An 18003-nucleotide genomic window follows, 5' to 3' on the forward strand; every position below is an offset into this window, starting at 1 on the left:
TATTCAGCCATTCTCCAACTGATAAGTATCTACTCAGTTTCCAGTTTCTTGTCACTACAAAAAAAGGACTGTTACAAACATTTTTGCACATATGGGTCCTTTTCCCTTTCTGATGATCTCTTTGGAATACAGCTCCAGTAGAAACACTGCTGGTTCAAAGGGAATGCACAGTTTGATAGCAACAATTTGATAGTTCCAAATTGCTCTCCAGAATGGTTGGATCAGTTCACAACTCCAACAATAATGGATTAATGACCCAGTTTTCCCACATTCCTTCTAGCATTTATTATTTATTCATTATTATTATTATTATCTTTTCCTGTCATTTTAGTCAATCTTAGAGGTGTGAAGTGGTACTTCAGAGTTGTCTTAATTTAAATCAATAGTGATTTAGCACATTTTTTCATATGACAAGAAATGGATTTAATTTCTTTGTCTGAAAGTTGTTCATCTCCTTTGACCATTTATCAGTTGGAGAATAACTTGTACTCTTACGAATTTGAGAAATTCTCTCTATAGTTTTAGAAATGAATCCTTTATCAGAACTCTTAGATGTAAAATTTTCCCCAGTTTTCTCCTTCCTTCTAATCTTAGCTGCATTGATTTTGTTTGTATAAAACCTTTTAAATTTAATATAATAAAAATTATCCATTTTGCATTTCTTAATGTTCTATAGTTTTTTTTTTTGGCCATAAATCCCTTCCTTCTCCACTAATGTTATTCTCCTTATTCTCTTAATTTGCTTATAGTTTCACCCTGTATATTTAAATCGCAAACTCATTTCAACCTTATTTTGGTATAGGGTGTTAAGTGTCGGTTAATGCCTAGTTTTGACCATACTATTTTCCAATTTTTCCAGTACTTTTTGTCAAATAGTAAGTTTTTATACCAGAAGCTGGAGTTTGGAGGTTTATCAAACTTTAGATTACCATAGTCATTGACTGAAGTATCTTGTGAACTTATTCCATTAATCCGCTAATCTATTTCTTAGTCAATGTCAAATGATTTTATTAGCTGCTGTTTTATAATATAGTTTTAGTTCTGGTACAGAGAGGCCACCTTCATTTGCATTTTTCATTAATTCCCTTGAAATTCTTGACCTTTTGTTCTTTTCAGATGAATTTTGATATTAATTTTTTTAACTCCATAAAGTAATTTCTTAACAGTTTGATTAGTATGGCACTAAATAAGTAGATTAATTTAGGTAGAATTGCCATCTTTATTATATTACTTTGCCTACCCATGAGCACTTGATATTCTTGTAATTGGTTAGATCTAACTTTATTTGTATGAAGTGTTTTGTAATTGTGTTCATATAGTTCTTGGGTTTGTCTTGGCAGGTAGACTCCCAAATATTTTAGATAATAGTCGAAGTTATTTTAAATGGAATTCCTCTTTCTATCTCTTGCTGCTGAAATTTGTTGATAATATATAGGAATGCTCATGATTTATGTGGATTTATTTTGTATCCTGAAACTTTACTAAAATTCTTAATTATTTCCAGCAGTTTTTTAGTTGACTTTCTGAGATTCTCTAATATACTGTCATATCATGTGCAAAGAGTAACAATTTTTTTCTTCATTACCTGCTCTAATTTTTTACATTTCTTTTTCTTCTTTTAATACTAATTAATGCAATATTGAGTAGCAATGGTGATAGTGAGCAACCTTATTTCACTCCTGATCTTTTTGAGAATGCTTCTAGTTTGTCCCTATTATATATAATGTTTGCTAATGGTGTTAGATAAATGCTACTTATTATTTTAAGGAAAACTCCATTTATTCTTATGTTCTCTAGTGTTTTTAGCAATGGGTATTGTATTTTTGTCAATTGTATTGTATTTTGTCAAATGCTTTTTCGACACCTATTGATATAATCATTTGATTTCTATTAGTTGGTTATTGTTATAATCAGTTATGTTAATAGTTTTCCTGATATTGAACCAGCCCTGCATTCCTGGTATAAATCCTACTTTGTTATAGTATTTTATCCTGGTGATAAATTGCTTTACTCTCTTTGCAAATGTTTTATTTAAGATTTTTGTATCAATATTCATTAGAAAAAAAAGTCTATAATTTTCTTTTTCTGTTTTGACCCTACCTGGTTTAGGTATCAGCACCATATCTGTATCATAAAAGGACTTTGGTAGAACTCCTTCTTCCCCTATATTCCCAAATAGTTTGCATAATATTGGAATTAATTTTTCTTTAAATGTTTGATAGAATTCACTTGTAAATCCATCTGGTCCTGGAGATTTTTTCTTAGGGAGTTCATGAATAGCTTGTTCTATTTCTTTTTATAAAATGGGACTATTTATGTAATTTATTTCCTCCTCTGTTAATCTGGGCAATATATTTTCTAAGTAAGCATTCATTTCAGTTTCATTATTAAATTTATTGGCAAACAGTTGGACAAAATAGCTCCTAATTATTGCTTTAATTTCCTCTTCATTGGTGGTAAGTTCACCCTTTTCATTTTTAAAATTGGTTATTTGATTTTCTTTGGAAAACTTCCTTTAAATACAGCCCCTTATTCTTGTTGCTTTGTCCTGATGCTGACTTTGGACCAGATCTTCCCAATCTCACCTTCTATCTTATTTATGCCCACAGGAGCTGTCCCAAAGGCTATTTCTGCCTAAAGATAGGAGACAATCCAGATTATAACTACACCAGTTTTGACAACTTTGGCTTGGCTTTCCTGGCTCTGTTCCGCTTGATGACACAGGATTACTGGGAGCGGCTCTACCAGCAGGTCTCTCATAGGGTTTGCAGACTCTTCAGTCTCTGCACCTTTAAAATGTTTAAAAGAAAAGATTAACTTCATGAGTATCCTAGCAAGTTAAGATCAGCATTGTGTAATAAGTGGTCCTTGTTTCTTCTTCCCTTTTATTGATTGTACTTTATGATCTAATCTCCAGAATGGAAAACAAATTGATCATCCAAGGGAAGATATATAAATGGCACAAAAAGGAGAGTGAGCAATGATTTGGAGTCAGGATCTGGGTTCAAATCCTGAACCTGATATTTATTGCCTGTGTGACCTTAAGCAGGTCCCTCCTATTCTCCCTCCACAAGTTTTAGTCGCCACATCTATAAATTTAGCAAGTCAGATTAGATTATCTCCAAGGTCTCTCAGTTCTAAATGGATGATATTATCAAGGTAGCACAGTAGAGAAAGCACCAGAGTTGGCATCAGGAAGATCTGAGTTTGAATCCTACCTCAGACATTTGCTTGCAATACAATCCTGAACAAATCTCTCAGCTTCAGTTTCCTTCTCTGTAAAATAAAAATTGATAATAGCCTCCACCTCCACCCCTATGCCCAGGGCTATGAGCATCTGTGAGATAACAATTGAAAGGTACTTGGCAAACTTAAAGTAGAATATAATGTTAGTGATTATTGTTGTTGTTGTTGTTATTACTCAGGGAACAATGTGCTGACTTAACTCAGTGCCTAATGAAGTATTTTTAGGACCCCAGCTAATTTATCTTTAAGTGTATTAATGTACAATTTTACCCTATTAGAGGAGGTTTACAGAATTATATGTTATATAATCATAGTAATAATAAGAAAAGCCCGTGCATCATTAGCAGCTTGAGGTTTGCAAAACTCTTTTCTCACCAGAACCTAGTGTTAATTAGCCCCATTTTACAGGAAGAAGGAATGAGGAAACTGAGGCCTAGTGGCTTGTCCAGAGTCACAAAATTAAAGTGTTGGGTTATTGAATGGGCCAATTGTAGATAAGAGCCAAGTGAAAAAAAGTAAAGAAAGCTGTTAGCAGGCACAAGGGAAGATTTTAAAGCCCCAAGAAGCAGGATCAGAACTGGCTCTAGAAGGTGGACATTGTGCCTTTCAGTGGGTGATATCACAGAGGGCAATGGGAAACTCTCCCACTAGACACTATCCAATGTCTAATGTTGCATCATTCACTGAAATTCAACAAGCACTCATTAGGTTCATAGCAAGTACCAGACCCTATGTTGGAAGCTGGATTAGGGGATTGTTCCTTCTTCAAAAGTCAATTTTCCTAGGATGAGTAATCCCTGAAACCACCAGAGGTTCATACATTCAGAGCTGGAAGGATCCTCAGAAGCCCCAATACCTCATTTTATGGATAGGGAAACTCAGGCCATAACATGCAATGACTAGCCCAGTAATGGAGCCCCTCAAATTCACTACAGAGAAGACTCAAACTCAGGCTCTAAGTCCAGCACACATTTCATCGCACCAGCCATTGATATCTTAGAATTGAGTTAGTTTATCAGATCTGTTCCAACAGCTTTGAGAGCTGGCTTGACTTTGATGTCAAGAAGTAGGTCTGGGTCAGTTCACTCCATGAAATGAACAGGTTTTGGTGAATTACCATATTAAGGGGCCCACACAGACATAGGGACATGGGAATATCCTGGGTGTCCAGAGGGAGAAGAATTAAGAGGGGTTTCCCAAATCAAACTTAGCTTTTCCATAGTTGAACCTTTAAACCAGCTTTGACTGGAACCAAAATCATTCCTAGAGAAAAAAACATTGAGCACACAAGATTTTATATAAAGAATAGTTGATGTCATTTTCCTGTTCATTAGGACAATGTGGTTCTTTCTGCACTGGCAAAATTCAGTGACAAATCTGTGCTCAGTCCTCATTTGTTAGCTGTCTTTGGAGAGTTGAAAGGCAGCAAAGCAAATGGAAAAGGAGCTAAGTTTAGATTCAAATCCTGTCTTTGACATATACTGGCTGGGTGACTCAGGGCAAGTCATTTAATTTTGTAATGTCCCAGTAATTATCTAAGGCTTTAAGGACTAGTAGAAAGATATTCCATATCAGGACTGATTGATGAAATTACAGGTCTGAACTGAAAAATAAAAATGGATCTTCAAGAACTCAAGGAGAAAATGGTAAGTTAAACCCCCAAGGGTTGTGGTAGTTCACATCACACTTACTGATGTGACTGATCCCTTTGGTGAGATTCCTTGGTTCCAGTGTACTTAAGGGCAATGCCTCAATTAGGATCCTTCTGCCTCCATCATATTATCTCTAGCCTTTTGGATGGCCTTGGTTTGCTGCTCACTCTCTGGAAACTCAAGCTTTTGGCTCAGGATGTGGTTGAATTTATCTTGACTCCCTCACAGTCTCGGCCATATGTGAATAGAGGAGAGACAGAAGGGATTCTTGCCCTATATAGAATGGGGTGTCCCCTGCATAATGTGTCTCCTTTGTCTAAATATGGAAGTGCCTTCTGGAGGCTTGTTTTTGAGAGAGAGTCTGGGGGACCTGGGGACAGCTGGCTAATTCCCTCTGTCTCTCTTTCCTCAACAGACCTTGAGAGCATCTGGGAAAATTTACATGCTTTTTTTCGTGCTTGTCATTTTTCTGGGGTCCTTCTATCTGGTCAATTTGATCCTGGCAGTTGTGACTATGGCTTATGAAGAGCAGAATGAAGCCACGATGGCTGAAGTAGAAGCAAAGGAAAAGAAGTTTCAGGAGGCCCTTGAGATGCTGAAAAAAGAGCAAGAGGTTAGTGAGCCAGCCCTCCTTGTCTCCCTCCTTCCTTCTTTTTGTTCCTTGTTACTTTCTTTCTTCCTTCCCCTTTCCTATCCTCCTTCTTTTTTCCTTCCTTGTTTTTCTCTCTTTTCTTCCTTCCCTTCATGCTTCCTTCTTTCCCTCCTTCCTTCTTTCTCCCTTTACTTTTTTCCTTTCATCTTCCTATGTCTCTCATTCCCTCCTTATTCAAGTCCAGGCCTTCTCTTTCCAGATTGATTTCCAATTTTTTGGCCGTAAAAAAGGCCATTTTTGCCTCATTTCTTTCATACCTACTAGCCTTAATCACAGAATGGGAATTTGATTATCTTAATCAAATTGAGACCTATTAAAGACCTTAACTTGAAAAGGCCAATGTCTCCTATAGCATCCAGGGCCATCTCCATCATCCTAATCTATATCTGGCCACTGGACCCAAATGGCTTTGGAGGGGAGAGTGAGGCAGGTGACATTGCATTCTCCTCCCTCTCTCAAATCCAATTCACTTGCAGATCAAGGTCATTTTTGAGAATAAAGGACAGACAAAACCAACAATAACCTGGGGTGAACTAACCGGCTTCTAAAGTCATTGCCACTTGTAAGCTTTCTGAAATTTAATTCTTCTATTCCAGTGGGTGTGCTTGACTATTTCACTCTGCCCTTGCCTTTCCTAACAAGCTTCTTTTCCCAATAAATAATTTTTGAGCAGAATAGCCCAGAGCATAAATATACCATGGTTCCTAAGCATTTCACAATGATGCTTGTATTTGACATGGGTGCCTTCTGGGTCCAGGGTCTCAATGTCTTTTTTTTTCAGGTCCTGGCTGCCATGGGAATTGACACAAGCTCGCTTCTTTCCTTTGAAACGTCTCCTCGAGCCTTCAAAAATGACAAAGAAAGAAGAAATAAGAGGAATCAAATGAAATCTGAGGACTCCATAGAAGATACCAGCTACCCTCACCAGAGGAAGATGGTAACAGTTCACCTAGAAATTTATGATTTTGTTAGTGTAGCACACTTTTCTAGATGCCTTTTTAGGTTGGATGACTGGATTACTAGAGATCTTCAAGACCCATTCAAATACAACTTTTCCTATAGATATATGTGTGTGGCGGGGGGCAGGGGGTGATCATGTTGGTATCCATGCCTATGCCTTTAGATCAGGAAAGAATGATTAGTCAGTCAGTCAACAAGCATCCATTAAGTAGCCACCTGTTCTAGAATCCCTCTCGTGAATGGACACCCATTGCCTCCTCGGGCCACCTTTTCCTCTTATGGATGACTCTAATTGTTAGAAATCTTTCCATGACATCAGAAATCTGGCCCTCTCCAGTTCCTACCCTAGCCTTCCCGGGGCCAAGCAGATGAAACTTAATCATGCTTCCTTACACTGGTCCTCCTAGTAGTTAGAGTCAACTCTTCTGATATCCAGAGTTATCCTCTTCTTTTGACTGAACCTCAAAGGCAGGGTCACAAGTTGAGAGAAGGTCATTATTCCGAGGAACAAAAAATAAATCTAATATAATTTAATCTACAGATGGACCAAGTCGTTCACAAGAAGGAAAATGTCTGATTGACTTGATATTCAATTGAACTAATATTTATTAAGCATCTAATAGATGCTTAGCTAAGAGACAGCTAAGTGATTCCATAATAAGTAGAATTTACACCAGCAATCAGGAAGACCTAAGCTCAAATCCAGCCCCAGATACTTACTAATTGTGTGACTATGCATAAGTAATTTTACCTCTATTTCCTTATCTATAACATGGGAATATTAATTGCATCTACTTCCCATGGTATTTGTGAGGATCAAATAAGATAATACCTAGCACATAATAGCTATTTAATAAACATGTGTGTTCTTCCCTTCCTTTCTTCCTTCCCCCTTCCCTCTTTTCGTTTCTTCCTCTCTCCTTCTTTCCTTCCTTCTTTTCTTTCTTCCTCCCTCCCTTCCACTCTCCCTCCCTTTCTTCCTCTTTTCCTCTATCCCTCCCTTTCTTCCTCCCTCCCTGCCTTTCTCCCTTCCTCCTTATCTGTCTCCCTCTCTTCCTTCTTTTCTTCTTCTCTTCTTCCCTTCCTCCCTCTCTCCCTTCCTTCCTTCCTTCCTTCCTTCTTCCTCTCTCCCCTTCCTTCCTTCTTCCTTCCTTTCTCTCTCCCTCCCTCCCTCCCTCCTCCCTCCCTCCCTTCCTTCCTTCCTCCCTTCCTTCTTTCCTTTCTTCCTTCCTTCCTCACTTCCTTCTTTCCTTTCTTCCTTCCTTCCTTCCTTCCTTCCTTCCTTCCTTTCTTCCTTCCTCCCTTCCTTTCTCCCTTCCTCCTTGCCTGCCTTCCTCCCTTCCTTCTTTCCTTCCTTCCTTCCTCGCTCTCTCCATCCTTCTTTCCTCCCTCCCTCCCTCCCTCTCTTCCTTCCTTCCTTCCTTCCTTCCTTCCTTCTTTTCTTCCTTCCTTCCTTCCTTCCTTCCTTCCTTCTTTCCTTCTTTCCTTCCTTCCTTTCTTCTTTCCTTCCTTCCTAAGTGCTAAAGATATAGAGGCAAAACAAGCAAACAAAGAAATCCTAGGCCCTATACACAAGGAAATGATAATCCACTGAAGGGAGGTAGGAAGGTACAACAGGATCACAAACAAGCAAACATAACATATTGCAAAGTGAGAGAGAGGAGGATTAGAGAAGGTTTCTGGAAAAAGTAGCACTTTAGCTGAGTTTAGGAGGAAGGGAAGGATATTAGCATAAGGATATCGAGGTGAGGAGAGGGTACGTTCCAAGCATGAGCTATGACAACAGAACCCAGGCTGTGTACGGAAGCAATATAAAATAAAATCTGGAAAATCTGTTTGGAACTGAATCTTATGTTCTCCCAGCTGGGATAGAGTTGATCTTAGAGATATAAGGGTAGTAGGAAACTGGCCAGTAAAATACTCAAAAGCTCACTGGGGTTGCTTGGAGGACAGTTGGGAGGGTGAGGCATATAGACTACTGGAAGTCATCAATTCCCCTCCATGGCAGAACTGATGGGAAATGAGGCTAAATTGACTATTTCATCCAGGCAATTAGATTGGAGTTCTTCCTTTCAGCGACTTGAGGAAAACATTAATGAAGTTCCAAGGCTTTTCCTTGGGGAATTCTGAAAGCATTTAATATGATAAAGCCCTTTTCTGTTACTTAGCAGATACAGAGGCCACCTCACAGAGTTAGGAGTCAAGGAGCCAAATTAACACAAAACTTTTTAATAAATTGAAGTCATTCATTCATTCATTCATTCATTTAGCAGATTGTCATGGGCAGCACTCTGATTGGTAATAGAAACTGGCTAGGTTTTTTGAATGTCCAATGTAAGTGTAATGGGGGAAAACAATTCAGCCCCTCAATACCCCCACTCCTACTCCCATCCCCACCCCTACCATGCTCAAGTGATCTTTCACAAGCTTGTTTGAGATCAGCAGTTGAGAATAGTGACACAAACTTGGGATGGGGGAAAGGGCATCACCAAAGTGGCCCAGTGTCTTGCAGATGGGTAAAGAGACTCCCCTGTTTCCCCTTTTTACATGATGCAATGGTTGGACTTGAGAATTTCTAATTTCTAAGATCCCTTCAGCCTCTGAGCGGGAAAGCCCCCTTTACTGGGATTTCTTTCTTTACCTATGTAGATTCAGCATTTTCATACATCTTTGTTGGATTGGAATGATTTGAATTAAGCAATTTGTGAAGTTGGAGTTTTAAAACCCCCAGGTCCTCTGGGTTCACAGTATTACTTTACATAATCTTCCCATCATTTTTCACATCTATTTTTCCTGATGATAAAGACATATTCCAATAAATTCGTGGCAACTAATTTATTCTATCATACCCTAATCACTGGGAACACAGGCTGTTTCTAAGGTATTATGTGGTGGTTGGTTGTTTTGTTATTTTGAGTGAAACCTCTATGAATATTTGTGTTTGTGTAGTTTTCCTCCATTATCAAAACCATCCTCAGTGTGTATATTCTAGTAGTGAAATCACTGTCATATCAGTTATCTACCCATTTGGTGCCTATTTCTTTTATTATTTAAAGAGACAAGAATTTCCCTCCTATCCATGCTTATAGGGCATATATTATTCCATTTTCTTCTGTCTAATTTTTTTTAAAATATCTTTATCCTTTATGCATTGGGAATTCATTGTTAATCTAATCCCATTTCTTCCTGATGCTTTTCTCCATTTTCCCTAATAGATTTTATTGAATAATGATTCCTTGCTTTAGTGTTATTTAATCCTGTTCCATTCTAGAAGTTCTAGAGTGAAAAGCTCTATTTCTAAAACATTCTGTTCTATTGATCTGTAATTTTTAAATCCAACTCCAGAATAGTTCTGATACCTGTCCATTTAGAAGATGAGATCTAACCTTGGAAGTATTTTTTCCTCCTTCCCTCCTTTGTATATCACTTCAGTGTTTCTGTCCATTGATTACTGTGGATAGAATTACCAGCCTTTTATGTAATTCTATGAAATACCCCACTGGCATTGGAATTAGAACCTATTACAATAACAATTAATCCATGTAGGATTTTCATCTTTAATGATATAAGTATGATCTACCTGTGTCCATCAGATAATTTTCCAATTATTTAATTTTTATATTATTTTCATTAAAATTGTTTTCTTTTTGTCTTTTTATAGGACTTAAGTGTTTTATAGACATTTAAGGGAGAAGTACTGAATAGTTTTTCATTAACAATAACAGAGATCTGTAGAATGCTTCAAAGCTTTCAAAATTCTTCACAAATATGATCTCATTTGAACCTCATGACAGCTCCCTGAGGTAGTGATCTTTTGTATATCTCACTTTACAAATGAGGAAATTGAGACTTAGATAAGTCAAGTGAGAAGCTGTGTAATGGATCAGGAAATAAAAACTAGTCCCACTTCTGGTGCGTGGACAATTCGACTTGGGCAGGTCACTTACTCTCACCAGGCCAGTTTCCTTTTTTGTAAAATGAGGGAGTTGATCTAGATAATCTCAGAGATTTCTTCCAGCTCTAGAGCTAGTGATGCTGTGACCTTCCCATGTTAAAGAACCAATAAATGTCAGGAGACAGAATAGAACCCAGACTTTCCTTACCCCTAGTCTAACACTTTGGCTATAGTATTCCTCCTAATGTTTATTTCTTCTAATTTTTTTGTTAGAAATATATTAAAATCCTAAGGTTTGGTGGGTTTATGTGATATCTTGCTATAATGCAAATATATATATATATATATTATTTTGATAAATTTTCTTAGGGTCTAAATCTATGACCATACTATCTGCAAACAGAAAGATTTACACCTCTATTCTATTCCTTTAACTTTTTTGATCTTACCTTTTTTGCTATAACTAGTATTTCTATGCCAATGTAGAATAATTAGAATGACTAATTCTTCTTTTTGAGTGGAAAAATCTCTAACATTTTTCCATGACTTGTAATACTGGTATTTGATAAATGTTGGGGAGGGGAGGAGGAGCGGGAGGGAAGGAGTTCATGATAAGGACAAATCCTTTTGTGTCTATACTTAAGTGTTTTTTTTTTTTTAATTAAAAAGCATGGTATTTTATCAATAGTTTCTGTCATTTATTGAAAGATTTCCATTTTTTTCTTTTTAATATAATTTCTTATCCTGATCATTTCCCTAATACTGAACCATCCCAGTATTCCTGGTTATCATAATGAATGTTTCTTATTTAATTGAATAGTTCTGCAGAGAAGATCAGTACATGATATTGACCTTTAGTTTTCATTTTCTGATGGTTTTGAAGATTAGAACTACATTTACTTGATCGAAGGACTGAGATAGAATTCTGTCCCCATTTATTTATGACAGAAATTATGTTCCCTTTGTGTCGTAATACATGATCAATTTTTATAAAAATTCCATTTTCTCTATGTGTTTCAAATATATGTGTGGAATAAAATTCAACATTCCTGATTTTTTATATGATTCTGTTTATATGTTTATTAAATCTATTTTCTTTTTTGTGTTAATCCACACTCAGTTTTCATCCTTCTCTCTCTGGATATGTATGGCTCTCTCTATCATAAGTCTATTAGAATTTTCATGAATCACCTCATTATTGAAAAGAACCAAGTCCATCACAGTTACTTACATAAATTTGTTGTTTCTGTGTATAATGTTCTCTTGGTTTCCAGGTCCTTGCCATTAAAAAGGGCTGCTACAAACATGTTTGCATATATGGGTCCTTTTCCCCTTTTTTATGATCTCCTTGGGATACAGACCCAGTAGAGACACTGCTGGATCAAAGAATATGCAGTTTTATAGCTGTGTACAATGTTCTCTTGGTTCTAATCACTTCGCTTTTTATAGATTCATATAAGTCTCTTCAGGCCTCTCTGAAATCATGCTGCTGATCATTTTTTATAAAACAATAATATTCCATTATGTTCATACTCTATAACTTATTGAGTCATTCCCAACTGATGGGCTCAGTTTTCAGTTTCTTGCTACTATAAAAAGGACAGATACACATTACAAAAAGGGCTGCTACAAACATGTTTGCATATGTGGGTCCTTTTCCTTCTTTTATGATCTTTTTAGGGTACGGTACTAGGAGAGACTGCTGAATCAAAGGGTATGCATAGTTTTATAGTTCTTTGGGCATGGTTCTAAATTGTCCTCCAGAAAGGCTGAATCATTTCACAACTCTACTAACAATGCCTTAATGTTCCAATTTCCCCATATTCCCTCCAACATTTATCATTAACTTTTCCTGTCATTTTAGCCAATCTGAGAAGTGTGAAGTGTTATCTTTGTGTTTTATCTAATTTTTTTTTCTAATTTATTTTTCTAATCAATAGTGATTTAGAATATTTTTTATGTGACTAGAAATAATCTTAATTTCTTCATGTGAAAATTGTCTGTCCTTTGACTGTTTATCAATTGGATAATGATTTGTATTCTTATAAATTTGAGGCAATTCTCTCTATATTTTAGAAATGAGATTTTTATCAGGAACATTGGCAAAAAACAAAATTTCCAGCTTTCAGCTTCCCTTCTAAACTTGGCTACATTTGGTTTTGCTTGTGCATATCTTTTTAATTTGATGTAATCAAAATTATCTTGCATTTTGCATTTTATAATGTTCTCTAGTTCTTCTTTGGCCATAAATTCCTTCCTTCTCCATAGATCTGAGAGGTAGATTATCCCTTGTTCTACTGATTTGCTTATCATATCACCATTTATGTCTAAATTTTGAACCCATTTAGACCTTATCATGGTATAGCGTGTTAAATGTTGGTCAGTACCTAGTTTCTGCCAAACTATTTCCCAGTTTTTTCAGCAATTTTTGTCAAATAGTGAGTTCTTATCCCAGAAACTGGAGTCTTTTGTTTTATCAGATACTAAATTACTATAATAATAGTAATAGTATACTAATGAGACTACTGTGTCTTATGAACTAATACATTTCACTGGTCTATCCAATATCTGCATTAAAGAAGAGAATTTCTTACCTAGGTGTTCCTTATCTCAGTAAATTCATAGTTTAGTCCATACCTTTGTTTATTTTTTAAAAATTATCCCCACCCTTTTTACCTCAGAGTTTTGCTTTTCACTCCCTTTTTTTCCTGTCTGTAATGATGATAATAAATCCATTTATAATGATAGTCTCCTTTTGTTCATTTGAGCCCAATTATGTCATTCAGTAGTTTACCAAAACAATACAACAATTTTGTTTTTTAACCCCTCTTGTGGTGATTATATTAACATAGCAATTACTTAGTCACCATTGTAAAGAACTTGCTAATTAAAGCATTTAGTTTTATGACCCAGTTTGTTTGAAGGCTTCTCCTGATTTCCAGTCAAAAACTTCTCCAGCTTAGGGCCTTTTTGTCCATTAATTGTTGAAAATAATCAAATTGATTATTATGTCAGCCTTTTGTTTTCTGAAAGACTGCTGGGAGGCTAATTTGGGGTTCTCTAGTTCTCATCTTTCTGTAGCACCTCTTCTGGGAAACTCCCTCCACTTTCACTCCTCCTCATAGATTGGGTTACTAAAGGACAGATACTACCCTCAGGGTCTGAGGATCCCCTGTGGTTATTCATTCATAAAAACTGTTACTCACAATCTCCTACCACAATTTCCCCCTGAATAGTCAGTCCATAAACATAATTAAGTCTTAACAAAAGCACTAACAGTTCAGTAGTTACCAAGCACTTTCCCCAGATAGATTCACCCCCAAAGGCATGTGTTTTCCTTGGAGAAAGTGGGCACACACTTAGAAGCCACACCCATAAGTTGGATGTGTATATGGCCAAGACAATTCACAATTGTGATAACCTAGCGTCTCTAGATCCTTTCTTTTCTTGAATGGTCTTCATTTGGGATACATTTTCTCTGCTTTTCCAGTGACTCAGTACTGGAATTCCCAGGTTCTCATCTTTTCCACATCTTGACTCTTAAATGCCAAAGCTAAACTATTTTTTTGAGTTCATAGCAAGCCTTTACACTTCTTAAATGATTTCTCTGTTTCTCCCCCCTGAAGAGTTTATATCCCTTTGGTTTTCTAGGTGGCCCAGAAAAATCTCAGATTTATTTTCCAATTCCTGAAAAGAGAATCTTATTCTGAGCAAGTAATTCTCCTATTAGATAAGGAATGGGGGAAGAGGAAAAATAAATTCTCCAACTTCCACCAGAGTTTGGGTCCCTCTTGGGAGAGTTCCTGCTGGAACTGTGTTCATTCCATCCCTTTAAAAACCCTCAGGGGTTTGGTCAACTTTTGGGGCGGCCAAAGGCTTTGCCCATTCTGATACTGTAAGAAAAGAGTATTCTTACTGTAGAGAGTTAGATGAGAGTGTTCATAATTTTTCAATACATTAATACTTTATCATCCATGATTCTATCAAGTGATTATATCACCTGACCTGGGGCAGGAAAGAATTGGAACTTCCCCTTATATTTTTGAATATAATATTTCAACTACTGTTATTTTTCAATTTTGTGAAGTTCAAAAGACTATTTTATATGTAATACCTTTTATCTTGACTGTAGGATCACTTTCTTTATCTTATAATACTGAGGCTTAATAATGATATAGCTAGATGATTTTAATTTGGGGTTCATTTGACATTCTGAGAATTTTTTATAATCTATTCATTTTAATACTTGAGGAAAGATTTTTTTGTATAATGACAAAATCTAAAGTTCAGTTTCTTTTCTTTCCAGTTTTCAAGAAAAATTATGATTCTTAAATTTTATTTCTCTTATCTAATGTATACTTACATTTGTCTGCTTTGCTTCTAGATCTTTTTCCAATTCCATAATTGAAGCTTCTTTTTTCTTTCCATTGTGTCATCCACTATGTTGTCTTCTGTAATATAATTTTACAGTTCATCAAAACTATTATTTTTTTTTTAATTTTAAGACTTTTTTCAATTATCAAGCATTTTTTCTTCCTTCTTATCAACTAAGAGAAAGAAGGAAAGGAAGGAAGGAAGGAAGGAAGGAAGGAAGGAAGGAAGGAAGGAAGGAAGGAAGGAAGGAAGGAAGGAAGGAAGGAAGGAAGGAAGGAAGGAAGGAAGGAAAGAATACCTTTGTAACAATCAAGCACAAGTGAGCAAATTCCCATGCTTTTCTTGGCCTTGATAGCATTGAAGCATTATAGGAGGTAGAAAACCTCACTCTAAGAATTAAACCATCCATTCTCATAAGCCATTTCAGCTTGCTCCAACACACCCCTCTTAGTAATCCAATCTAAAGAGTAAAAGAGTTTAGTCTGACATGACCTGTCCTAAGTAAAGCCATGTTATCTTTGTAATCAGTACTTCATTTTCTCTATGTTTACTAACCATCGTTTTAATAATACATTGTAGAATCTTGCCAAGAATCAAAGTCAGGGTCACCAGTCACCAGTTAACAGATGTCAACAGTAATTTGTTAAGGAGGAAAAAACAACACAATGTTTGCCTGTCACCAATCCTGAACTCTAAATTTACTCAATATAATCTTTCAAAGATTTCTGGCTATTCAGTAATTAAGTTTGCTGGTTCTCTTAATCCCATATGATGTCATCTGTCTGAGCTTGGTGACTTGAGTTCATTGAGAGTTTCAATTCTCTAATAGTCGTTTTTTTTTTTTTTTTCCTGTCCAATATAAAAATCATTTATCTTTGCAAAAGAAGCGAATTAAATATAAGTTGAGTGGTTCCACTTTTACCTGATCTTCCATTATCATTGTCCCATCCACTTTGATCAGTGATTCCATTCTTTCTTTGATTGTCCCCTCATTCTAGTAGCCCCTTTACTTGCTTAGCATTCACCACAGGCTCAGATCTTTGTGAATTTTTGACACTATGCTTAGAGTTCCCTCAATTACCCCTTCTTGCTTAATCTGAATTGGTTGATAAGTTCCTTCTGCAGCTACATCAGTCTCTTTAACTTATTCTCCCCCTTTTCCTGCCCTGTGTAATTTTTTTTTGTCTTTGAAAATGCATCCTTGAGAACTTCTTAAACTTTTAAAGCTAATTTGTCATATAGAATTAATTTTAGGAAATAAGACCCTGCCTATAATTTCTCTAAACCCTTTGAAATTGACTTTTCTCAATCCAGCCCAGGGATCAGAACGTGTTCTCCATCTCTGAGGTTCTGGGAGTCTATGACTCTTTTCTTTTGATGTTTTGTTGTGGATCCTTTCTCTTGATAAGCTGAAACCTGGGATCCTCACTGCTGCATATATTCTTGGCAGATGGGTCAGTGGTTGAGTTGTCCCCGTGAAGAGCCTACTGAACTCCCATATTCTATAGCCCTATATCTCTCCTGTATTTATAATATAGTCTGGTAAGAGAAGTAAAGGTTGGATAATCAGGTTTTAATAGAGTTGCCAATACCTTCCACTATCCCCACTGGAAATTATGAAACTTTTCCTCATACTTAATGGAGAACTATGTTTGAAAAACCACAAACCACTCAACTCTTTCTGTCCACTTCCACTCCTACCCCCAGTAAATACCCTCACAGGATTATCTTATTTCAGAAATATATTTAACTGGACTCCACTAAAATCTATTTTTCCTCGTAGCATCCTGTCTTTGGACAAGTCCCTTCCATACTCTGGGGCTCAGTTTCCTTTTCTATAAAATGAGTGGATTCGATTTGATGGCCTCTCTGCTCCCTCCCAGCTCTATATCTAGCTTCTGATGCCTCATTGTAACATAGAGGAAAGCCTGGGTTTCCAAATGGAAGCTTCTTGAAGCCAGCCTCAGTAGAAAGCCAACTCCTGTTTGATTTTGTATCAAATTTGCACCTAGTAGTGTAGTTCCTTATGCCTTTTTGGTCTCAGCCTGTAATTTAACAGCACAAGGAACTCCTTGTAGGGACATATCCTTCACTGATACAAATTGATAGCTCATCTAAATGTTTATTGCCTCAAAGAGTTGCCTAACGCACTGAGAAGTTGAGGGACTTACTTAGGGTCCTTCAGCCAGGATGGGTCAGGGGAAGGACATGAAAATGAAACTTCTTGGCTCTGAAGCCAGCTCCCTATTCCCCACACTGCACTATTATAATACTATATGGCAATAATGCTCATTCCCATAAAAATCATAGAATTATGAGTTATTAGAGCCTGGAATATAACCTGGAAAATAATAAGAGAATAAATTACTTGGAAAATTAAGAGAAGGGGTGATTGTCGGGGCAAAAGATTTCTCAGGAAATAAGAAAAGGCCAGTTTCAATTAAAGATGGCTCTGTTGTTCTGTAAGTTGTTTTGTTTGGTTTTTTGTTTGTTTGTTTGTTTTGTTTTCTTACTATGGCTTTCTCCTTTTTCCTCTGGGGATGGTACCCAGTCTTTCCTTAGCATCAATTATGGTCCCAATGGCAATTCAGGCAAGAGAAGGTACAGCTACGGAAACTTTAATCTCAAGAATCAAGATGGTCTGGATTCTGTCTTTACTGACGATGAGAAAACCACCAGTAAGGACAATGAGAGTCGACGAGGGTCGTTGCTTTTGGCACATATGGGGCGACGCTTGAGTATGCAAAACCAAAGGATCGCCTCATCTCAATCTCCCATACCCACCTCCAGGCAGGACGGCAAAGAGCAAAGCAACCCTGGGGAATGCAATGGGAAGCCTTCTTTGCTTGGTGGAGACCCCATATCTGGGAATGTCACATCCTCGGGGGAGATCGAAATATCTGGAAAAGTAGATATGGTAAGTGGGGAAAGCCAGTATTGGTGTAGTCTGGGATTTAGAATGGAACAATCCAAGACTCTTTGAGAGAGATAGGACTTCAGAGGCCATATGGTCCCTCCCCATGTTTAATGAGAATGCCCTCACCAGCACCCTCAACAAATGGCTATCTTACTTTTTGCCTAGAGTTTGAATGGAGGGAGGGAAGAAACCTATTTTGTTATGAGATGATCCATTCCATTTTGGGATAACTCAGATTATTAGGAAAATTTTTCCACCATCAAATTTTAATTTGCCTCTTTGAAACTTCCATTCATTGGCCCTGATT

The 18003-nt window shown here is 36.8% G+C and overlaps 1 protein-coding gene across 1 annotated transcript in view; it reads left to right on the forward strand.

Annotated features, from left to right (window-relative positions):
* The window catches only part of SCN10A (sodium voltage-gated channel alpha subunit 10), an 86568-nt gene that overhangs the window by 23563 nt on the left and 45002 nt on the right, over positions 1–18003 (forward strand). The window contains exons 10-12 of the mRNA XM_051979262.1: positions 2610–2751; positions 5314–5511; positions 6332–6493. Coding sequence (XP_051835222.1) covers positions 2610–2751; positions 5314–5511; positions 6332–6493 — 502 coding nt within the window. The remainder of the gene's footprint in view (positions 1–2609; positions 2752–5313; positions 5512–6331; positions 6494–18003) is intronic.

The sequence above is a fragment of the Antechinus flavipes genome, chromosome 1, assembly GCF_016432865.1.
Source record: "Antechinus flavipes isolate AdamAnt ecotype Samford, QLD, Australia chromosome 1, AdamAnt_v2, whole genome shotgun sequence".
NCBI lineage: Eukaryota > Metazoa > Chordata > Mammalia > Dasyuromorphia > Dasyuridae > Antechinus > Antechinus flavipes.